At 28.2% G+C, this 25,413-nt stretch overlaps 4 protein-coding genes across 9 annotated transcripts in view; 3 read left to right on the forward strand and 1 right to left on the reverse strand.

The window, feature by feature from the left end:
- The window catches only part of LOC127069781 (mitochondrial tRNA-specific 2-thiouridylase 1), a 6,866-nt gene extending 2,039 nt beyond the window's left edge, over window positions 1-4,827 (forward strand). Inside the window, exons 1-8 of one of the 4 annotated variants that reach the window (XM_051007249.1) lie at window positions 452-544; window positions 1,539-1,761; window positions 1,853-2,018; window positions 2,187-2,371; window positions 3,624-3,850; window positions 3,954-4,121; window positions 4,266-4,493; window positions 4,587-4,827. In XM_051007249.1, coding sequence (XP_050863206.1) covers window positions 1,686-1,761; window positions 1,853-2,018; window positions 2,187-2,371; window positions 3,624-3,850; window positions 3,954-4,121; window positions 4,266-4,493; window positions 4,587-4,751 — 1,215 coding nt within the window. In that variant the 5' untranslated portion in view covers window positions 452-544; window positions 1,539-1,685 and the 3' untranslated portion in view covers window positions 4,752-4,827. Of the gene's footprint in view, window positions 1-451; window positions 545-889; window positions 1,054-1,538; window positions 1,762-1,852; window positions 2,019-2,186; window positions 2,372-3,623; window positions 3,851-3,953; window positions 4,122-4,265; window positions 4,494-4,561 lie in introns of those variants that run through there. The other 3 variants (XM_051007251.1, XM_051007248.1, XM_051007250.1) reach the window with 3 other exon arrangements.
- Window positions 4,828-4,912: 85 nt separating this feature from the next.
- Window positions 4,913-19,546, reverse strand: LOC127069777 (multiple epidermal growth factor-like domains protein 8). Of its 2 annotated transcripts, none has more exons than XM_051007233.1 (25): window positions 19,001-19,546; window positions 18,848-18,919; window positions 18,110-18,332; window positions 17,826-17,989; window positions 17,475-17,752; window positions 17,178-17,362; window positions 16,719-17,079; window positions 16,378-16,619; window positions 16,071-16,304; window positions 15,705-15,992; window positions 15,489-15,626; window positions 15,163-15,407; window positions 14,453-15,070; window positions 11,420-14,317; window positions 10,900-11,324; window positions 10,487-10,830; window positions 10,210-10,415; window positions 9,855-10,134; window positions 9,530-9,761; window positions 9,432-9,458; window positions 9,030-9,345; window positions 8,776-8,951; window positions 8,442-8,695; window positions 8,028-8,215; window positions 4,913-7,943 (listed from the first exon to the last, which is right to left on the reverse strand). In XM_051007233.1, exons 3-25 carry the CDS (start codon window positions 18,312-18,314, stop codon window positions 7,089-7,091), a joined length of 9,159 nt encoding a protein of 3,052 aa, XP_050863190.1. In that variant the 5' UTR covers window positions 18,315-18,332; window positions 18,848-18,919; window positions 19,001-19,546; the 3' UTR covers window positions 4,913-7,088. The 2 variants fall into 2 exon arrangements, with proteins under 2 accessions (XP_050863190.1, XP_050863189.1); XM_051007232.1 differs by having other exon boundaries at window positions 18,110-18,422.
- Window positions 19,547-19,871: 325 nt separating this feature from the next.
- On the forward strand, window positions 19,872-21,263 carry LOC127069782 (eukaryotic translation initiation factor 3 subunit K). Its single transcript, XM_051007252.1, has 4 exons — window positions 19,872-20,118; window positions 20,227-20,446; window positions 20,529-20,748; window positions 21,011-21,263. Exons 1-4 carry the CDS (start codon window positions 20,066-20,068, stop codon window positions 21,166-21,168), a joined length of 651 nt encoding a protein of 216 aa, XP_050863209.1. The 5' UTR covers window positions 19,872-20,065; the 3' UTR covers window positions 21,169-21,263.
- Window positions 21,264-21,378: 115 nt separating this feature from the next.
- On the forward strand, window positions 21,379-25,316 carry LOC127069779 (GPI ethanolamine phosphate transferase 1-like). 2 transcript variants are annotated; one of them, XM_051007245.1, is made up of 9 exons: window positions 21,379-21,995; window positions 22,183-22,403; window positions 22,498-22,717; window positions 22,796-23,081; window positions 23,210-23,654; window positions 23,758-23,826; window positions 23,890-24,094; window positions 24,171-24,552; window positions 24,668-25,316. In XM_051007245.1, the coding sequence occupies exons 1-9, from the start codon at window positions 21,709-21,711 to the stop codon at window positions 25,082-25,084; spliced, it is 2,532 nt and encodes an 843-aa protein (XP_050863202.1). In that variant the 5' UTR covers window positions 21,379-21,708; the 3' UTR covers window positions 25,085-25,316. The 2 variants fall into 2 exon arrangements, with proteins under 2 accessions (XP_050863202.1, XP_050863201.1); XM_051007244.1 differs by having other exon boundaries at window positions 23,758-24,094; window positions 24,668-25,315.
- Window positions 25,317-25,413: the final 97 nt, after the last annotated feature.

The raw sequence follows: 25,413 nt of genomic DNA on the forward strand, positions 1-25,413 counted from the left end.
TATTCTGACAAATTTAATATTTCTTTTCGCAATTTCCATTTAACGAAGAAAAATAATGAGTTTTATTTTTATGTGCGAATACATCATCAATTTCGACGTGATCATCCAACGTGAACCCGACTCGACTTTGATATGACTCAACTTCGTCACGATTACAGAATGAAAGTTTGTCCAAATTTTGTAGAAAAATCGAGAAGGACATTGACAAAAATTTATTTCTTGCTCTTAGTAAATGCACAGATATATCGTTATAAAAATCATAATTATTATTTATTTGATGTGGCAATCGCAATGGTTAATATTCTTTTTAAATATAGGAAAACAAAAAAATCCTATCTTTGGAAATAAAGGTGACACGGCCCTGTTAATCGTGGCGGCGAAGCCGCCAAGATGCGTGCGCATCGCATGAGATATCCAAGCGTCGACCCACTCCCCTTTCCCACCCGCCTCTCCGAGAAGTCGCCATCTTCGTGTTCCAACAGCTGTTCCAAAAAGCGAGCGAACTCCCCATCATAATTGGGTCATGAAAACTGCGCAAAACCCTGTACGTTCATAAAAAATGACGCGCGTTTATGAAAAAATACGTGTTCAGTTATGAAAAATTTTTGTTCAATCTAAATACTAAGTAACGAACATTGTATCTATCTTTGGACCATGGATTACCGCAATAAATGTGTGATTCGGTAGAGGCAGGCATTGCGTATCTGTCAACGAGCTTGACTGGTTCTGCGACGAAAGAGCCGAGCGTTGATTGGTCGACTTTGTTTCGACAGGTCAACCTACGGCGCGCAAGTCTCGAAATACGAAACGAATGCAGTTGAACGCTAAAACGACAAGTTATACGCTTCTGTATCTTTTCTTTCTCTCTCTTTTTCTTCTTTGACTTCTCTTTGTCCATAAACATTGACAAAGTGGCACCTAGCGGATATATGCACCGCTTGGTACCACATGGCACCGATATTAACGTTACGTTCACACCGTTAAATTCTAACCTCTAATTTGCTTAGACTCGATTACGAACGATTAGAGGAAGTAGATTAATATGAGACATAGGTATGATACAAAATGGAACGTTGTTTTGTTATCGAAATACATTTTTATCCATTATTATTCTTTTAAACAATATACCACCACCTGATCCATCGTTTGCTTTGAAAAAGAAAGCAAACAAAGAATTCTCATTTATTGACATGTTTTTTCTTTGATAAAGATAAAATGGATGAATATTTTAATTTCTTTTTTCTTATAAATATTAGGGCGCACGTTATTCCTAACGATATGCTCACGTTTACGGTTATTAAATATGATTATCGTTATGTAATTTATTAGATTGTCCGATTATTTTAATAATTTTCCAATTTAAGATTTAATCAAAAAATAATAGAAGACTTATATATCTGTACATATGTTTAGTATGATCATTTCATGATCGCTCTTGTAATTTGTAATATTGTCTGAACTGAATAGTTTATTTTATCTTAAAAATTATTTTAACTTCTTTGATTCATATTTAAATAAATAAACTTTACTTTTATTAGGAGTATAAACAAGAGTACTTCACTAAAGCAATATTTAATGAAACTATAATAAAAAGTTTATTGGATACATATTACATATATATTTATCTGTATATATGATATATATATATATATATATATATATATATATATATATATTTATAAAAAATGTTCAAAAATATTGTTGTGGGTATATCTGGTGGAGTAGATAGCGCCGTGACAGCATTGTTACTTAAAAAGAAAGGTAAATATTTATTGGATATGACACTTATTTAAATTAATTGTTTATTTTTGTTTTTTACATTTAATTTTTTTGACTAATTGAATTTTTAAAGGATTCAATGTTACGGGTGTTTTTATGAAAAATTGGGATATATTAAACGAAAAAGGAGTATGTCTTGTTGAAAAAGATTATAAAGATGCCAAAAAAGTTTGTGAAAAACTTGATATTCCATTATTTCAAGTGAATTTTGTCAAGGAATATTGGAATGATGTTTTTAGGTATGTTTAATTACAGTTACAGTTGATAAACAAATTTGGTAAAAAGAAATACATATTTATTATATGTATTTCATATAGTAAATTTTATAAATTAACGTTTTTTTGATAAATATTATCTTCTAAGTATAAATTATTAAAAATGAATAATGCTAAGCTAATTTTATATAGCACTCTTTTGGAGAAATATCAATCTGGTTATACACCAAACCCTGATATTTTATGTAATAAAAATATCAAATTTGATAATTTTATTCATCTTGCACAAACTAAATTTCATGCAGATGCAGTAGCAACTGGACATTATGTAAGAACTAATTTTGGATCCTATCTTGAAAATTTTAAACCATATACTGGTAAGTGTGATACGTATGTTAACACATATATACACACACACACACATACCAGTGCTCAATAAAAAGTGTTACAAGGATTATAATGAAATTTAGTAATTTTTTCGATAATCATCGAGGTAGGTTAATTTTGTTTTTGAGAGGGGTAGATTCTTAAATAATTATAAAGTCGTCCATTTTTCATTTAATTTAAAAAACAAACGGCAATTCTAAAAAATCTTAAATAGCAACAGGGATCAAAGTGACGTATCATTTGAAAGATTTTTTAATTCTCTTTATCATGGCGCTACTTTTAAATTTTCAATCAATAGTTCCCGAGAAATGCATCTTTTTCAAGTGAAAATAAATTTATTAAATATTTAAAATGTGTATTTACATAGTGTTATATCGAATATTTTGCAGTACATCCGGTATAATTTGACGGCATTCTTCGACTATGCGCTACTGAAGTTCTCCTAATGAAATCGATTAGATAGCGTATGTTCTAAATTGTAAATATCTCCATAGAAAAAATCAAAGGATATAAATGATCGAAAAAAAACTACCGTGTCGGAGATGCATAGTGTGGAGGAGTTTCATTGTTTTAAAAAAAACATTTCCTTCATATTGAGATCATATTTGATTCAGATCATGTTTGATTTCTATGATCAATGATCAATAAATCTAAAAATACGACTCTCCGGTCAAATTATTTGGTAAAAAGAATGGACCTATAATTTTATTACCCATGATACCAGTTCACACATTCATCAATATAAACAAATTGAAAACAATTGTTGAATATTTGACATAATAGTGAACAAAGCCTTTATTACTGCATGGAAATTGGCGATACACATTTTAAATATTTAATAAAATAAAAGTTGCTTTAAATTTTAAATTCAAAATATATTTTCTCAGAAACTATTGACTGAAAGTTTAAAAAATAGCACCATTATAAAGAGAATTAAAAGACTTTTTAAATGCTATGCCATTATGTTTTGTTATCATCTGAAATTTTTAAGGGGATTCATTCCATTTTTAAGGGAAGTTAGTCCAAAATGGATGAATATGTAACTTGTCTTTCTCAAGTGATGTATTTGGAAAACCGGTGTTTTTGGAAAAAACCACTAGATTTCATTATAATGCTGATGGATACTTTTTGTTGGAACTTGTATGTGTGTGTGTAAAGATTATATATTATATCACGCAAGTAAACGTGTGTATACATATGTACATATTTAAATACATATTCGATTACAGTGATATCTTCCAGATGTGTTTATGTTACAAGCATTAGATGCTAATAAAGATCAAACCTTCTTTCTATGTCAAGTGTCACAACAGTCGTTAAGGCATTGTATGTTTCCACTTGGAGAATATTTAAAAAGTGATGTAAAAAATATTGCTAGAGAAGCAGGATTAACTGAAATAGCAGAGAAAAAGGAGAGTATGGGTATATGTTTTGTTGGAAAGCGCGAATTTCAACATTTTATCTCCGAGGTATATATAATCCAAAATTTAATTGAATATTACAAATGAGGAAGTTAATGTTTATTGTATTATATATTAAACATCTCTAAACAATTTTATATTCGTCTTATAGTATATAGAAAATAAAGATGGCGATTTTGTTAATTTTGACAATGGTAAAGTAATTGGAAAGCATCAAGGTATTCATCAATGGACCATTGGTCAGAGATGTAAAATTCCTGGATTGGACGATGCATATTTTGTATTTCAAAAAGATCTTCAAACAAATGTTATAATTGTAGTAAGTATTTTTTATTGTAATATGATATCAAATATTCAAATTTTTAAATATTCAAGTACTAATGAACATAAATATAGTTCTGCTTATATATAATGAATAATATATTAGAATATATAACAAAAATTATATTTTTCTTTAATTTAGGTAAAAGGAACAAATCATCCAGCTTTATACTCGGATCTTGTAGTTGTTCAAAATCCACATTGGATTGTAAATGAACCACTAGAACTAACAGATAGTGAACGTATTTTAATTTGTGATTTTCGTTTTCAACATAGAAAACCACTCATTAGTTGCAAAGTATTTAAAACATTAAATAATCAGTTGATTATTCAACTTTCCCAACCTTTAAGAGCTATTACAAAAGGACAAGTAAGTTCTTATTATTATTTTAAACATATTATCATTTTAAAGATTATAAATTATTTGTTTTTAAATAGTATAAATTGTTATTATTATGTTTAGTATGCTGTTCTATACTCTGGTCAAATATGTTTGGGTAGTGCTGAAATTATATATCCTGGTCCATCATATTTGGCACTTGGTAAAAATATGAATACATTAGAAAAAAATCTAACAGAACTAGTACATAGTAAAGTGAATGCTTACATTTCTAGCAGTAATTGTTAATATTAGAATAATATCATTTATGTATAATAACAATATTTGTTAAATAAATGGAAATATACTTGATAATTTTAAATAACTAATTGTGTATATATACATATAGTATAAAATTTTTAATTTATTTATATTTATTAAATCTAAATGAATACCCACACATAAGGAAATCGCTGTTTGATAGAATCTTTATTTTTGTTTTCCTGTCTAGCAGGCAATACAATATTTCAAACATTAATTATAAAATGCATTACTTACACTTAAATATAAATTTCGTTTTTTTTTTTTTATTACTAATTCTACATTATTGATTAGTATATTCATATTTCTTTTTCTGAATATATTAAAAAACATCAATATATATGATTTTAAAAAAATTGTATTATTAAACTCACTAGTATAAGAAAATGAAATATGAATTAAATTTAAAATTATTTTTTAAGATGCAAACTTGTTTCAGTTGTTTAGTTTAAATATATAAATATGTGTAAATATCCATAGATAGTTAATATCTAAAAATTTACATTTTTTGTAGAGCATCATATGAGCATTTAGACAAAAAATCCAGAAATTATAAAAAAAAAAAAAATATATTAAAACTAAAAATATCAAAATAATATATAATGAATCTAAGTTAATAAGATATATAAAAATATAAGATATTGAGATTCAACATATCAGATATACATATGTTATATTATTCGTTTGTTCATTTAATAATTAATGAAAGAGTATTATTTTTAATAACAAAAAGAATTTTTCATATATTATTCATACATGTATTGCAGATATTTAGCTATACATATCTGTTCTAATGTCTTTTACTAGTAGCTTTTCAGTTCTTATTAGCAATACAGCTAAAATATTCACGTTTGTGTGTATATATTTTGATTAACATATAATCCTAACTTATTATTTTTAAATGGAATTAGTATTTTAAATTTTACACATTTTATCTTATCAATATCAATAAAACTGAAGAATTTTCACATATGCTCTTTCATATTTTATCGTACATCCTTAATAAAAATTTACAATTTGGTAGCTTTTACTATACAAAGTAATAATTTGTAAAATTTGCATTTAAAACTATTCCTTTTCGATTTCCATTCTTTTCTAATTATATAAAAAAAAAGTTATAAAAATTATAAAAAATTATTTTTGATTACATAATGCATTATTAATTAGAAATGGACTATTAATCTTATTAATAGATGTACATCTTTTACATTAAAATATTTTCTTCGTAAAATCAGAAATATTAGTGAGTTATTTTAATACTAATCACGATAACTTACTCTGTAATTACAAATTATGATATACAAAAAATTTTTGAAATTTTAATTATAATTTGGCACAGGAATTTTTATGAAATATTTATATCTTTACATGCACAGTTTTATATCATGCAACCCAAATACTGACTTAGATCCTACATTCACTGACAGTAATGTGTACAGAATTAAAATTAATTAATATATCTGATTTATCAAAAAACAAACAAAGCTTAAATATTTAAGTTATTACTATAAAAAAAAATTTTGAATATAAACACGAGTAATAATAAAAATTTAAATATAAGAATTCAATATGAAGTTCAATATGAATGTTGAATTGTTTACAATAACTTTGTTCATTCATTATAGCATACAATTTACTTGTAAAGTAACAAATAAAGTTTAAAAATATTAGCATTAAAAGACATTATATTGTATGCAAATTTTCTAAATTGAATTTGAACATTTATGAATGTAAGCAGTGTGTTTCCACTGTTTTCTTCAGGTTTTAATATTAAATGAGATCCGTGATCGAGTTAAATGATAGCAATTACTTTCTTGATTTTCTTTGATTTATATCCTTTTATTCGTTTATTGCAGAGAGAATAACTTAATTTCAATAAAAGTATATGCAGTAAAATATGTAAAATTACGTATTATCAATTGACAAGGAGCATATGATTTAAGACATATCACATAATGTAAAATGTATTTCTACAAAAAGATGTTGGATATGAATTAATACATAATTATACAGTATTATATACAAACATACAGTCTCCGTTCAGAATGATGTGACAATATATTATATTCTACTTTCTTCCCGCTCATATATATATTTTTTATATATTATAATACAATATTAGAGTTTATTCGTTAAAGGAGATTCTTATTAATGAATGCCCAAAATTACTTCTAATGAAAATATACATAAAATTACAGAAAAAAAATAATATCATACAGCATTATAAAATGATGCATTTGAATTTAGTTATAGAGGTTTCAATAATATCAAAGAAAAATAATTTCAAAAAAATTAATTTACATACGTAACCATACAAACCTGACTTTATGCATGACTGTTTCTACGCCTTAGGAACACTCTGCTATTAACCGGATAGACTCTAGTTAGAAGTATTAATGAACTACCAAGAGCTAATTTAACAGGAGCTTGCTGTCCACCAGGTAGTTTGATGAATACTGTAGCTACAGCTGCAACACCATCATCAGTCGGTTCTACTGCAACTGGCCTGACATCATTGTGAAAACTTATAGCTCTATTACGTCTATTCTTGCGTTGTGGTGAACTTGGACTACAATTGTTCCCATCTCGATCATAAAGAATAGTAACTGTAGCAAACGGCCTCTTAGCCATATGTAACATTTCGACGACATGTCTTCTCCGCGCTCTACGTACATCAGCTGCCTGTTTAGTTTTCCATGCTACAACACAAGCAGCTAAGAAAAGAAAGAAACAAGAAAAGAAAACGGAGAAAAAAACAAAAAGATCAATGTGTAATTGATCTTGTCTAAAAAAGATCATCCCATACGCAGCTCTGCTACTAGCATCTGGATTGTATGTATCGATCGCTCTCAGTGCAATATGAAATTTAGTTTGACCAAGTTCATGTTTATCTTGTGGTAGAGTTAGCACTAATCGATTTGTCAGATTCCTGATTATTAAAAATGTATTTCTTTTTTCGATCGTCATGAATGTAGCCAAGCTTTCTGCATAACGTTCTATTACTATATAATGATTGTCACTCCAATTTGGTTTTGCAGTACTATTATTAGTTGAAAAAGAGAAAGAATTACGTGATTGAAATTTCACAATTCTGATTTTAGTACGTTGTGGATCTTCTAACCATGAATCATGATGATCTTTGCATTTATCCGTACATTTAAATCTGCTATCCAATTCAACCTAAAGTAAAAATAATATATTTCTTATAATAATTTAAATACAAAACTATAACATATTTAATACAAAATGTAAAAAAGGACTTACATCTTGATAACCTGTCGAGGAATTTAATGTAACAACGAACGAGTCATCGCGAGGACTTAAAAAAAGATCCAAGGCACCTTGCGTAACATCGACCATCACTCTAATATCTACATTCATGAATCGAGGTTGTACCATATAAAAAACAGTTTGTCCAGGATTCAATGGTTTCGGTTTCATCTTGCACTCATCTAAAATTTATTAATATACATTTTATGATAATATACAGCTTATGAAAAAAGTGGCTATATGAAATAGATAATTCATAATTGGAGGTGTACGAACCATACAATCCTCCAGACAGAACAGAAAGTTGCAATAAGAATAATACTTGATCAAAGTTTAAATGCAAAACGCGATAAAAAGTATAAAATGCAAATACTATATTAAAACAATGGTAAATATGGTCAAACTTACCTATTAATTTAGAGTCAAAGCACATTTTGTTATCAACTGTAACAGTTTTATAACATTGATGGCCCATAGTTGGTGTTCCTGCATAGTTTTCTCTACACTTACTGCATTGAACCATCCAACATGGTGTACCACCCATATTTGTAGCTTTCATAGGGCCACTAGTGCAAGATGGTTCACTCTCTGTGTTATTGCCACAGTTACATTTTTCACCAGTCACTGGGTCACAAGTGAATCCATGGCCATGACATTCACAACTGTATATTAAATATCCAGATAAATTATTTTTTCATTTATAATGTTATATATATTTATATTATCTTTGCAAAATACTCACGGACGACAAATATCACGTAAATCTTCTGTTCCTCTGAAATAACCCACCATACATTCCCCGCATTTATCACCTTTTGTGTTGTTTCCACAATTTACACACTTAGCTTTTGCTATAGGACCCTCCACCAATTGTCTTTTCAATAATTCTATGGACATTTTGTCGACAGAGTTAGGATCCTAAAAACAAATTTTAATTTTATTATACAAAATAAGTGGATTTTTATCTATCAATTTCTGTGTCTACATAAATATTACCGGAACAGTCATGCTTTCATTAATACATATACGTGTATGTCCATTACAATATTCCAAGCATGGTATACATTGTCCATTGTCCGCAGGATTTCCAACATATAAAGGCAAACATTTACTGCATTGAGGTCCCATTGTATTATTATGGCACTCTAAACATACATCTAATTTATCTGGTCCTGCACAATTACTATGACTATTGCATTGACATTGAATGGAACAATTAGCTCCCACATAGCCAAAATCACAACGGCAAATATTTGGTTCAACACATGTACCTCGCACGCAACCTTGCGTACATGTTGGCACGCAAATTTTCCTGAAAATATAATATTAGATCTTAAAATCTTATTCACATGGAAATAAGTTATTTGCAACTAGAAGAAAAAAATATGTGGTATTTACCTCCCAGATTCATTAAATGACCATGTGCTATAAAAAAAAGAATCATTTCATGTAATATATATACAATAATAATGTACTTTAGAGAAAAGAGAAATTACGTTTCTGTTTTATATCCATCTCCACACATGCATTCAAATCCTTCAACTAAGTCCAAACATTTTTCACTTTTTGGTGAACATGTATGATGGCCATTTAAACATTCATTCTCCATTGGGCAGCGCACATAATGCCAAGAAAATGGTGATTTGACCAGAAAATTAGATAAAGTCATTGTAACACTGTCCTGAGGTACAAATTCTAAGCGATGTGGAAATAAAGTAGTTAACATTGCTGTAATAATAAAAATAAAACTATAACAATAACATGCAGTAGTTCTTTCATAATACTTTCACAATTTCATTTATTTTCAAAAAATCGCCTTACGTGGCTCAGTATGAGAGAATTGTTCATAATAAATCATTTCACAAGTTCCACCTGCTGGATGTTCTGTAGGTGCTTCTAAAGATCCTTCTGTACAAATACCCTGTCCAGTTATATTAGCAGAATCCATAGAACACCAACCACAATGAGAATGTTTTAGACATGTACTACATTGCATGAAGACTGAACATGGTTCTGGACAATGATCTATATCTGAATTGCGTAATACTAATCCACACACTCCACCAGCACAATAAAGTGGTTGATATGATGGTGAAATACACTATAAAATTTTTGAATATGTATTACTCATATTTAATATTTATATGATATTATTTATGTTATATATGACACAAACTTCATTAAGTTGTGTAGACCATCTACATTGTTGCCAACCTCCTTCAGCTCCTGTTCCCTTTAGACAACTTCTACAGTCTTTGTGTTCTGCACATCTTTTTTCACACTGAGTGCTACTCATTTTTATACTTGACCTTTCGAAGATATCTTCTGGTACACAATTCCAGTCATATATAGGTTCACCTGTTACTTTCACCCCTAACTCAGCTAAAAAGATGATACTGTGATGATAATTCTTATAGTCATAATGAAATAATAGATAATATCATACTACTTACAAGTTTTTAAAACTTGTCTTGTCCATACACAATTTCCAAGATTATTACACTTCTCGCAATCACTAGCTGAGCATTGCAATTCTCCACATTGGTTAACGTCATTTATTGGTATTTGTCGGACATTGCACTTATTTTGCTCATCACAAATTTTTTCATGTGGTATACATTTACCATGTGAACAATTTGTGCACCATTTACAAATAGGTTCATTATTTTTATAATATGGCCATTCAGCTAAACATTCTGCACAAGTTTTAAAATTCTGACATTTTCTACTAGTCATCCAATCAGAATTGCAAAATACTCCGTTCGATCTTTGTGCTTGAGTCACATTAATATCACATCTAAAATAAAAAGATAAGGACATCAAATTTATTATAATAAATTATATTTGTTTACAAGAAAAAACTTACTTATCGCCTCTATTAAGTGATACTTCATTGGAAAAACAAAAAGAAGCATTATTTCCTACAATTGTAGTAACAGAACAGAAGGAACAACCAAAATATTTTCTACATGCAACTTTATTTGTCCAAAGATTGCATAAGTCTTCAGGTATATTGATTAAAGTAACATGACTCTTAATACCACCGTCGAAACCACCAACAACATATATAGCATTTGATTCTGGATCTGCATGTGTCATAGCATGTGCATATGATGGTGGTGGTGGATTTCCAATTATTTCCATATCATTGGTAATTAATCGAATCCATAAGTTGCATGAATACTTATATGCTATTAAAGAATCAGAAGTATTGCGGGGATTCTGTCGACCGCCAAATATTACCATATATTCTTCAGTTGTAACAGCTGAGTGAAGAAATCTAGCTTGTGGCTGTAATTAATTGTAAAAGATATTTTATAACTATTAAGTCCTTTGAAATTTTTTGATTATATATAATAGATTTTAATAATATAACAAATACTAACTAAGCTGCTGCCATCAGTGAAATCATCCTCAAATGGTGGTAATATGGACCATCTACGATTTCTATAATTTAAAGCATAAAGCTTATTTGAAATAAAAGTCCTATTAATAACATAGGTGCAACCACCAAATACATAAAAACTATCAGATTTACTATGGTATACCGTTGAATGCCCATAAATTACTAAAGGACCATTTCCATTTGTACTTATCGTATCCCAAGTTTCAGTTTCTAAATTAAATTCCCATACAGTATCTAGATATCCATATTTTGGACTAAATCCACCAATTAATAATAAACTTTCTGATTCCCCATCTCTACGCAAAGTTAACGTATGTCCTGCTAAAGGTGGTGGTTCTCTTTTGAATTCGTTTTGCACAATTTGACTCCATCTTTGATTTTGAAGACTGAATTTCCAAAAATCTTCCAATGTATTATTGGATAAGCCTGGAATATCTTTTTCTTTCATAGATAATCCACCATATACATATATCTGTTGTCTACTATGGACTATTTCAGCAGCATGGAAATATCTGCCTTGAGGCATTGATGCTTCTGATGTAGATTCTACAGTTACAGGCATCCATGTATTATTCTTAGTATCAAAGAGTCTAATGTCGTTCAATGGTCCATGACTAAGAGAATATCCACCAAACATCCAAAGACTACCCCTTCTATCAGCAACTAAACTATGTCCAAAACGTGGTAATGTTTTTCTTAAATGATCTAAATGATCAGCAAGATATTCTGAATTAAATAATTCCGTGAAAACTAGTTGATGTTCTTTAATTTTAATCGAACAATCATTTCCACCAAAGCCAGATGAACAAACGCAACGGCCATATCCTTTATCACAAATTCCTTGTTTTCTTGATGAAGTGCAATTATTTGGACATAATTCGATGTTACAGTCAATACCAACGAAACCCGACTTGCACAAACAATTATTATTTCTACAGACTCGATTTTTAGGACAATTGTCACATGTCATTACAATATAGCTTGCATTAAATCCTTCAACTTCATCCAGTTGTTTGTAGTGAACAGTGAGGAATCCAGATTTAGCTTCTACTGTTACAGGATAATCTGTACTTTCTGTGCAATAAACTCCAACTAATTGATTTTGATGATTACTGGAAGATGAAACGAATTCAGGAAGACCATCATATACATAGACACTGTTCTCTTGACAACTGACATTGATATCATCTTGTATTGTAAATTGAATTACACTTTGTATACCAATAGTTGTTGTATCGGGTGAAAGATCGTTATTTGGACTAACAATCCATAAACATTCCCTTGTTAACGATTCGCCAAAATGAGTTTCCCATGGAGACATTTGTGAATGTCTACTACCAAGGCCTTGTTTACCTTTTCCTTCTCCATCCAGCATTCCTCTAGACATACAACCATAATAACACATTCCTCCATTTCTGGGATCGCCATAATATCCTTTTTTACACCTTTGACACATATCACCTTCTGTATTATCGCGACAGAAACAAATGCCAGTTTGTCGATCGCAAATATCCAAATCTTTATCTCCGTGTTCATTACAATTACACTTTTTACAACCTATTATTGTTGTAGCATTGCCATAACTACCCGCTTTACATTCTTCACAATATTTACCAGTGGTCCAATTTTGACATTCATCACATATATCTGGTCCTTGAAGACAAGTGGAATGATTATAGCAACCACAATTTGTTCTACAATCTGGTCCAGTCCATCCAAGATTACATTCACATTTATAATCAGGTGCTTCACTGCAATATCCATTAATACATTTTTCATAACATGTTTTCGTACAATTTTCTTTGCCATCGCCATTAAAACCTCGTTTACACTGGCAGCTATAACTACCATGTGTATTTGTACAAACTGCATTAGGGTGACAATCGTGTAGACCTAAATCACATTCATCAACATCGGGACATTGAGCATATGCCCATCCTGACTCATCAGCTTCAAGAGTAGTATTTAGATATTCGTTCATAATTAAACTACAATTGATATGAGCTCGATTAAAATCTCCCTGTACACAAACTCCCATAATTGGATTTTCTAAACTATAACACCAACCGCAACTCAGTGAATGTAAACAACTAGAACAATTTGTATGCCGGCTACAACTTTTACATTGATCGTTACTTGTCAATGATGAACCAGATCTGGATGTCACTCCCATTAAACCTGCTTGATCCATCCATTCTCTACACAAACCGAATTGATACTCCGACGTATATACAGAGAATGAAAAACACTCTTGTGTTGCTTCGCACCATACACATCTTCCACGTTCATCCAAACATTGTGTACAATTTGATCTTTGTCTGCAAGGTATTGGGCATTGATCTATGCTGACAACAGCATTAGGTAATCTACCTATTCTTGCACATCGAGCTTCTTCTGTCCACCATTCGCATAAGTTGCTACCAACGCATGATTCGCATGAAATATAATTGGAACAATTTGAGCAAGCTGATGGAGTAATTGTTAAATAATGCCATTCGCGAATCGGATCGTCATTTTCATCTATTTCTGCATCAGTTGCACAACTCTCTGTTTCATTGATAGAACGTGAAAGACATTTATTAGTGATATCACACCAACCACATGAAGAATCTATCAAGCAATGAAGACAATTTTTGTACTGATTACAAGATCCATTTTGATATGGTTCAAGATATTCAAAAGTAAAAACTTTTGGATTTTCCATTCTTTTACTATGTGTAATTTCCATCTTACTAGCATATGCGTAACTTGTTGTAACCATTCTTTTTGATTCAAAATCAAGAAGATAACGTCCAGATTGCAATATCATTTGTTGTCCACTTGACCATTTAGTAGGAATGCATTGAGATGTTTCAGCGGTTAAATTTGCAACCAATTCCTAAAAATATTAAAAATTCAAGGTATATTAACTATATATATTCCTATCACATATATATATATATATATATATATATATATATATATATATGCATTATATATAAAAAGAAATATTATATATTTATATTTAATTTACCAATTTTTGTGAATTATCATTTCGCGATATATGAAGTGTTGCACTATTATAACTAACACATATTTTTAAATGTTCAATCGTGCTATGCCAAAAATACTCTGGTAATCTCAAGAAGCCTGTTAATCTAGCAATCATCTCTCCACCTAAAGCTGATTCTGTTTTTGCTCCTTGCATGGATGGCACATTGAAATCAACTGTAGTCGCATTGACTATTGTTACAGAATCAGGTTGACTAAAATTAACTGGAGGCTTATATTTTAAAAATGTTAAACCCGGTCTTTTGTCCATTTCCCGACATTCTGCGACCTGTGTAATTTCTGTTCCCTTTGATCCCCACCAACCTGGTATTTGTGAAGGAGTATCATCTCGAAGGCCACAAACCCCATAATTATCATCCTTATGATGACATCGTGCATTCTGAACGCACCATGTACAAGTTCCAAGATTCAATTTATTAGAAACTGAATTTCTACCACGAGAAGTTTTACCCCAACCACCACCAGGTTGCCCATGTGTTAAACAAGAATGACAATCGCCCAAAGCAGGACAAACGCCAGGACAACGTGTAGTTTGAAGATTCGTCGTACAATTGCTACCAATAGTTCTTCCGTAACATATCTAAAGAATTTATATTCAAAATATAAATAATAAATCTAGAAATAATTTGAATTATCATTGAAAGAATAAAATAATAAATTTATATAATATACTTCGTCTGCAGAGCACCATCCACATTCTGGATTTGCAGCACATTCCACCAAACTTTTATGTCTTGCACAAATCTGTTCTGGTTCTACATTATCATTATCTCCTGGTGCAAGCATTGGTGGTAAAGTGTAAGCAAGCAAATCTGCATTTACATTACCATGATAACCACCAACTAATAATAAAGTATTTCCATTACGTACATCCGAAGCATGCGCAAAGACTCCTTGTTGTTTAGGATAACGTGAATCTGTGTATTTACAATTGATATAATATATAGATGTATAATAGGATATAACTCTTGTCATTTTTTAAATTAAATAAATTATACCTTTATCATTTAATCCTAAAACATCATGGCTAACCCAAGTATGACAACCTAAATGATAAAGATACATTTGGTTGTCATAACAAATTTCTTCTTTATTGTGTCTATGAGAATATCCACCAAATACAACCAAGTAATTACCTAAAATAATATAGTACTTCAAATATAGTATTTAAAAATATTGATTTAGAAAAATCGTGGTCTGTTAAAATTTATTACCGATTATATTACACGTATGAAACGCACGCTCTCTAGGGACATAAGTATCTCGTAAATGTGCTCTTGGATAATGAATTTCAGACCAAACTTTTCTATCCAATTGGAAAACAAACATTCTATCTGAAAGTTTACTGAAACGTGCTACGCTAGCTACAACTCCACCATAAACAAGTAAAGAATTAGTAGCACTGTGATAAACAGTTGAATGAGCAACAACACGAACATCTAATTCCTTTCCACCACGGGGACGTACTTTTTGCCATTTTTCGATTGTTAATATAGAATCAGCTGCAACAAGTCAGTTGATTAGAATTATTTTACACCTTTCTAGTAATTTAGTAAGTACATAATAAACCATTAACTTACAAAAGTTCAATCTAATTTTGTATAGGCTAGACGAAAATTCACCATCCACTGTACTACCGCCAAACAGATAAATGTAGTCATTTACCAATGTAAGAGTATGTCTTGTAAGTCGAGGTGGATGGAATGTAGAATTTCTAGCACGTAATGTCCAAATACGCCTATTAACATTATAATGCCAAAGTTCATTTGACAGAGATCCATCCTCTATTTTACCGCCATAGATGACAAAACCTCCTGTAACAAAAAAATTGATTCTTTATTTTTATTTATAATTAATTAAATTAATAAATTTCCTGTAATAATTAACCTTCGTATTTGCACGCAGCATGGCCATATCGTGGACTTGGTTTCAGCTCTTCAGTTTGTTTTTCAGAATCTTTATATGCTTCGTCAGTTGTTAAATTGATATCTTCAAATTCTTTTATAAATACGTTTTCTTCTGTGGTTTCATTTGTACTTTGTTTTTCCAAATTTGCATCATCATTCTGTTCTATTCTAGAGATATGATGTTTTTTATGTAAATTTATATTCTGAAAATCTCTACGGTACCTTTAGAAAAATAACAAAAAATAAATAAATAAATTAATTAATTAATTAATATATGATATAATTAATATATAAATATACAATATTAATGTTTCATTTTACCTTTCTGACATACTTTGAGAATATCTAGATCGTATGTGACCTGAATGAGTTTTTGCAAAATCATTATTTCTTCTAATTTTAATTGTACTTGTACCAATCCTGCTTACATTGCCTTTTTGATTACTCTTTTCACGTTCTCTGTGATCAGAATTATTATTAAACTTATCCCATCTATGTGTCCCTGCTTCAGAAGCTGCACGGTCATGTAGATTTAATGTATTGTTATTTTCAATACTTTTAAGTAACTTCCAAATAAATGACTTTTTAGAGAGACCATATTGTTCTTCTGCATCTGTTCCTATCTGTGCTAATTCATGCGCAATAAGCATAGGATCTAAATATTCCATGGATGATGCTCCCTCTGCAGATAAAAAAAACCATAAACAAGAGTTATTACAAAGTGTAAATATAGAATAATAATAAAAATAATAAAAATAATAATTTGATATTAGTACATACCCAGTATTATACCATATTCATTTTCCCACTGGCTGGTTGTAAAACGATAAACTTCTAAATCACCAAGTATAAAATTTAAATCATAGCCACCAAATATATATAAAGAATCAGTTTCCTTTACATAAACTGCTGTATGAGCTGCACGTGGTCTTAAACCACCTTCCGAATGTGATAACCAATGCCATCTATATAATAGAAACCATTAATCTATAGATTAATATATATAAAACGTCGCTTAGATGTAGAAATAAGAAATTTATAAATTTATAAATTTATATACTAAATTTAAAGATATACCTGTTTCCTTCTGGATGAGTCGAATGCAATGAACAAGATTGTCCAGAATAATTATCATGACATTCACAACGTTTTATTTCGCATATGCCATTATGATTACAATTATCTGGACATAAAGCTCTAGAGCAGTCTTTACCACCCCAATCATTTTCACAAAAACAGGTATTATTAATACATTTTCCATGATTTGTGCAATTATTAGGACAATCCATAACTGAAAACTCAGCATGAAATCCATCCAAAACATAATTCGTATCACTATATAATAATATTAACATCTAAAAAAATATCAATAAATTGTTAATAAAAAATAAATTTCTTTCGTTTAAATTTTATTTCTAATTTACTTACATAACCAGATGATGATGTTACTTGTTGTGGTTCTGTTTTGCCACTAAAGCTACCCAAAAGTGGAGAATGAAAAGAATCTCCATCATAAACAAAAACATAATCGTAACTGCATTCTGTACCCATTGTACGAAAACTAAGTGTAATGAATTGATGACTGTTGTTTGCTGAAAAATAATGTATAATTGTTACTATATGCATAAAATAAATGAAAATTAATATCTATTGTTTAAATGTATTATTAATATCATTAATATATAAGTATCACTAGAATTATTTGTTAATACCTTTAATAAGCCATTCACAATGAGAATCTTGAGTATAATTTGAACCTAAAGGGCCATCACTAATTATTCCCCAAGATTCTGTGAATACCTTCCGTGTTTTATCACATGGAACTTGTTTTGGAGGTACTTGGGGAACTGAGTCGAAACCCCATATCAAGCAACTCCATGTTATAATATATATTATAGTGGTACTGATCCACTCCATCACAGTTCATTCACCTCGCTAATGGTGAATAAAATAATAATCATGATCCACATCAATTTGATATTATACTATGTAATTAATTATATAGTTTTTATATAACAATACTATCTGTAAAAAAATAATATATTATAAAAATAATTATTTTATCTAATTATATAGCAGATAGATTTTTCCTATATATAGAAACTATTAAAAAGTGATTTTATGATATCTTTACTAACATTCATAATGAATTGGCATTTAATCGAGTAAATAAATAACTATTATAAAATCATTATGTAATGTATTTGAGAAAAATAATATTCCATATGTATATATACAACAAATACATAGATTTTAAATGTTTTTAAACATATTGTGTAAGTCTAATACAATGTCCTACTTATGAATAACATATGTAACTATTAATTACATATAATATTGCAATAAATTAAATACTAAATTTAATATATAATCTATTGACATATTTTATTTTAAAGAAAGAAAAAGAGAGAAAGAGAGAAAATATACATATTATAAAATAAAATACATACTATTGCAACATTATCATATGTATTATGATCATCCACATGGTGCAAAAAGTGCGTTTGTTTAATTCATCTAACCTACAATTATGAAAATACAAATCAAATTTGATTTAAAATTTGGAATAACATTTGATACAAAAAGAAATAACGTATACTTACTCTGATATCATACAAACATATTAATGAGATTCTATGAGATAAAAAAGAATAAGTAAGAATATTTTAACTACAAATGTTATAATCGAACCAAAACATTATTTATATATATGTATACAAAACACTCAATTTCCTTTTCATCAATCAGCCGTTTTTTCTTTATGTCAATTTATCAAAATTGTATACTGACGATATTTACTTTTTCTAATTGATTTTGAAAGTAATATATATACATAAAAGCACATTTGTCAATATAACTGCTTTATTTTCATGCACTTCTGTCGGCACCATCACTGTGTGCTATCATGGCCTCGCCTGTCATCTCCCGTTGACACTTGTACTCTTTTTTAACCTCCCTCGACGAAGTGTCTAAATTGTACAAATTGCTCATTGAATAAAGATATAGATGCGTTTTCATATATTTTACAGTGAAAAAGTAGGAACTGTAGTATATCTAACGTTTTTTATCTAGATAATACTAGATAAACGAAAGAAAAATTTTATTTATGTATTTTTTCTACCCAATCCTAATATCAAACGAAAATTTCCGTATTATAGAACTGTTCTATAAAACCATAAACCTATCAAATTGTTTAAATAATTGTAATCATTATTTAAAAATATTCCCTAGACTTCTTATAGGCATTTCTATAAAGAATAAATATGGCGATGATGTAGTTTCTATTTTTTTAATTTTATGAAATTTACTACTATTACATTGATTGTTTTTTAGAATTTTTATTATCATATGATCGATATAATTTGTATAAAAAAAAATTAACTTTTTTAATTATTTTATTATCACGATCAAACAGAAATAGGAAACTACACACATGTATCGATAGAACGCTATTCGATATATCAAATTAGTTGATAATTATGCCTGTAGTTAGCGATTCAAGCGGACAGCAATAATAAATGTAAGGTTACCTTAGCATACTTGTAGTAACTAAGATAATTCGCAATTTAATAAAATCGCTAAGTTGAACTGAATCCAATTAGCAGGAAACGTGGTAAACGTGTGTTTATTGTATGCTTAAAAATTTACTTTAAAAATATTTACTAAAAATGGCTGAAGCAATGAGACAAACAGTAGCTGGGATGCTTAAAGGCATTGAAAGGTAGAAATAATTGTTAAAAATTATATATTTCTTTGTAATCGATGCATCTGTTTGTAATTATATTTATGTGAGACTCAAAATAATATTAAACAATTTATTTTTATTTAGATATAATCCAGATAATCTGACAACTTTAGAGAAGTACGTTGAAATTCAATCAAGAGAAAATGTTTATGATTTGGAAGCTAATTTGGCTGTTTTGAAATTATATCAATTGAATCCACATCGTTTTAATATGGATATAACCTGCCAAATATTACTTAAAGCATTAACTAATCTTCCACACACTGATTTTGTATTATGTAAATGTCTTCTGAACGAATCAATTGTTAGTTTTTAATATTTAACAGATTATAATAATATTTTATCAAGTTGATTTTATTAAGTCAATATATCAATTTTTCTTCCAGATGCAGGAAAAACCGATTAATCAAATCATGTATTTAGGAGATATATTGGAACAATGTGATTTTGAACAAGTTTGGGATCAAGTTTTGTTAATGTCAGATTTATGTGATAGAATTGTTGGATTCCAAGATTCTATAAGAAAGTTTGTTTGCCATGTCGTAGGAATAACTTTTCAGACGATAGATAAAGGACTTCTTGTTCAACTGCTAGGTGGAGTAGATGGTTAGTTTCATTTGATTTAATAATTTTATTGAAATTTTACTAATAAAATTTATTATATTTTACTAATAATATTTATATATAAAAATTTTTAAATATTAGTGTGATAATTGTATTTTATTTAAATTCGATATTTTATATTTTGCATTTTTACCCTAATACCAATATTATATAGCAAAATATTAATTAAAATAAATGTAAACACAATAAATATATATAATGAATTATTAATGTCAGTTAACAATAAATATATTTTTTGTTATAGATACCACATTAAAACATTGGGTAAAAAAGTATGGTTGGAAAGATGAAAGCAAATCAATTATTTTTATTGCTAATCAAGATGAAAATATAAAAACAAAGAACATTACTGAAAAAATTGATTTTGAAAATGTTGCAGGATTAATGGCTGCTTGTTTATGAAATTATGAATAAGTAAAAATAATTTTGAAATACGACTGCTGTATTTAATTCATGAATCTTATCTTTTTTCTATAAATAAATTAATATAAATATAATGATGTAAACAATATTATTGATATTTATTCAAATATATATTCAAATATATATATATATATATATATATATATATATATATATATACATATATATGACATACGTTTCCCATGACACGTTATAATTTGTGTATCGCCCTAAAATCAAACAAATCAATGAAAATAGTACTTTAAGCGCAAGTCTTCTTACCACGTGAGCATCAAAATAAATGGTTTCATCGCTCAAATGTCTGTTTTAACCTTAAAATTACAATTACTATAAAAATCGTATTAGATTATATTCTGTATTATCTAATATCTTTATTATCTTCTATTATCTAAATATTAAAATGGGAGAAAGTAGGATAATAAAGTATTTAATTATATGAAACAGTGATGAAATTTTGATAAATAATATATATATATATAGATATCCTGAACCAGTTGTATATTTAATAAATAATTAAATATGTTAAAATTCCGTTTATTTAATATTTTTAAATATATACATCAAAATAAAAGTGGCTATCCATATGCTTATAATAAAAATAGCACATATCTATTTGTTCTGTGGACATTGATAATACATTTTGTATTCTTATGGGGTGTTTTGGATATAAATTTTCATTCACCGATTATACAAGGATTACCAGTTGTACCAGGTTTAAAAAATGCACCTGCAAAAAGATTAATTCTACTTGTAGCTGATGGCTTAAGATATCGTACATTCAGAGAGAATATTCCTCCATATCTAAAGTAAATATTTTAATAAATATATATATATATATATATATATATATATATATATACACGTTAATAAATATTTTTATAAATTTAATATAGTTTAATAATATATAAAATATATAAAACAAGTTTATATAAATCAGTTTTATGATTATGGAATCATCTATATATAATAATCATATATATTATTATAAATTAGGAATATTACCCAGTATAAAGGTGTTTGGGGTATTTCACATACTCGTGTTCCTACAGAATCAAGGCCAGGTAATGTTGCAATTGCTGCAGGACTTTATGAAGATCCAAGTGCAATTTTCAAAGGATGGAAAGAAAATCCTATAGATTTTGATTCTGTCTTCAATCAAAGTCGATCAACATGGGCATGGGGTAGTCCTGACATTATACCTTTATTTACAAAATGTAATCTAAATTTAAGTGATCTAATTACCTAATATATTCTTGTTTAATAATTATAATTAATGTTTAATAATTATATAATATTATTCATAATCAGCTAATAAAGGAAACGTATATGGTGAAAGTTATCCTTCAGAGTGGCAAGATTTTGATAGATTACAAAATGATATATTACGTTTAGATTCATGGGTATTTGATAAATATTTAAAATGGCTTGAAAAAAAATCATATACAATGAAACACATGGACGGTATTATTTTTTTTCTTCATCTTCTTGGTTGTGATACTATAGGTCATTCGCATAAACCTCAATCAAGGTATATTACAAATAAAATGTAATTAAAAGGTTTAAATAACATAAATATAGTATAATTAACTGATATATTTTAATTCAGAAAATATATTGAAAATATGAACTATATTGATCAGAGAATAGAAGAAATTGTACAAAAAACAGAACAATTTTTTGATGATAGAAGTACAGCATACATTTTCACAGCTGATCATGGAATGACCGATTGGGGTTCACATGGAAGTGGATCTACTGATGAAACAGAGACACCACTGATTGCTTGGGGTGCAGGTGTAAGTTCCACTGGAATACGTTATGATGTGGATCAGGCTGATATAACTCCTTTAATATCAACTCTTATAGGCAGACCTATTCCAACTAACAATGAAGTAAGTATTACAGTTATTCTATATTAAATCTTTATTTTTGAGCTATTCTTGGAAATATTACTTATTAAATCACTTAAAATATGCATGTTCTTTGCAAATTTTTATATAGAACTATATATTATTATTAGGGTGTATTACGAAAACACTACTTGGAAAATAATGATACATATAATGCACAAGCTTTACTTAATAATTTAAAACAATTATCATATCAAGTAACAGAGAATCGTATACTTAGTTGTGGAATTAGTGATGATTTTATAGATTGGCGAGAACTTACACTTAATAAACATATTTGGGAAATTAATGAATATATCAAAAATGGAAAGATGATAGAAGGAATTACAGAAGCAGAAGAAGCAATAAAATTAGCTAAAGAATATCTATATTATTTCAAACAATATCAAAGAAACTATTTTTTGATGTATATGACATTTATGTGGAGTGGTTGGATAATATTTTTATTCCTTAAAATAGTTGGAATACCACGCAAAAAAATTAAACCTTCATTATTACCATTAGTCGATATAATATTTTTAAGCTCATTAATTGTATTGATTATCAGATATACAGGTACATATATTATATACTATCTGAATTATTTAAAATATATTTTCAATAATAATAACATAAATATAAGATAGAAATGTTTTTCTTAATTTCTGTTATTTTTCAGGAAATAGTGGCTATAACTTGAGACAGTTATCATATGGATTATTTACTGTCATTTCTCTCTGGTTAGCAGGTATAAATTTGATTAAATTTGTTCCTAAATTAAAGAAACAAAATATTAAAACATTCCTAATAGAAATAGGAGGAACTATTTTTTTGTTATTTATAATGTTCATGGGATTAACATATAGAGCTGCTCTCAGCGCAGGAATGTTGTTTATTGTTGTAATGCAAAAAGTAATATTCAACAAAACACATAATATGTTGTTATGGTCAGGGTTGGCTTTGGCTATGTATCCTTTATTGCCAATAGTAGAACCTTATCCTCGAATTTATATAGTGTGAGTTATAGATTGTAAATATTTTGACATTTCTATATTTATAAATTGTTATTGATTGCTATTTTTTCCATTTTAGTTCAATTAGTATATGTATTATGATATGCAAGATTGCTTTAAGGCATCAACTAAAATATAAAAAGATAATTGAGATAGTAAGATTAATAATAACAGGACTGGTATATTTGAAATTAATAGATGGCCGATATTGGATATCTTGGATAATTTTAGCAAGTGCACCATTATTTATTTGGACTTACACTGTAAATCCAAAAGATAGAATAGAAGGGATCACAATTGGTCTTTTCTGTCCTCTCTCATTATTATCTGCATCTTATGAACCTTTCTTTTTTTTAACACTTGCAATGCATTTACTTTATTGGCCTTTATCTATCAAAGACCGTAATAAAACTACTGATAATATTTTAAGTATCACAGATTTCACTAAAGCATCATTTTTTGTATCCTTTTCTTTAATTGTTTAAAGACTTTCAGATATATTTTATAATACATAAAATATTTTAATATAATTAAGTTAATAAGTTTTCTATTATATTCCTTAATTTTACAATTTAGATGTTATATACGTTATTATGTTTTTTCGGAACAGGAAACATGGCAAGCATAAGCTCATTTGATCCTGTTTGGACTCAACATTTTATTACTGTTTTTTCTCCATTTGTTATGAGTTCACTGATACTTTTTAAGCTAAGTATTCCTTTAATATTGATAGGGTGTGCAAGTCATATTCTTGGATCAAGAACAGCTTTTTTAGCAGTTCTTTTTCTAGGAGATTGTTTGGCTTTACCTCTTATGTATTATGTTAATCCATATGGTAGTTGGTTAGAGATTGGTAGTGCTATTAGTAGATTTACTATAGCAATAACTTTACCATGTATTTTATTAATTCTTCATTATTTTTCTTATCCTTTAATGAAATTCAATTTAAATCAATTTGAACATCTATTGTCAGAAAAGAAACATATTGTATAAATGTATAAAATATTTTAGAAAAGAGTATTTCATGTAATTTAATTTAACTATAATGTTGATATTAGAAACTCTGTTATATAATTGAGTTCTAATTATGAAGTATTAATAATTAAAATATCCTCCAATGTAATTTAGTTAAATAAGTACAAACATGTTTTATAGTTGTTTACTAATTTATGATATATTTCATACAGTGCTCAATATGTAATGTTTTTAATGAATATATTCACACTTTTTATTAAAAGTTAAGTCTGTATTAAATGTCAATATAGTTTATATAAAGAATTATAGTGTGTTTTATCATAATTAAAACATAAATTTTAATTTAT

The sequence above is a fragment of the Vespula vulgaris genome, chromosome 16 (genome assembly GCF_905475345.1).
Source record: "Vespula vulgaris chromosome 16, iyVesVulg1.1, whole genome shotgun sequence".
Lineage (NCBI taxonomy): Eukaryota > Metazoa > Arthropoda > Insecta > Hymenoptera > Vespidae > Vespula > Vespula vulgaris.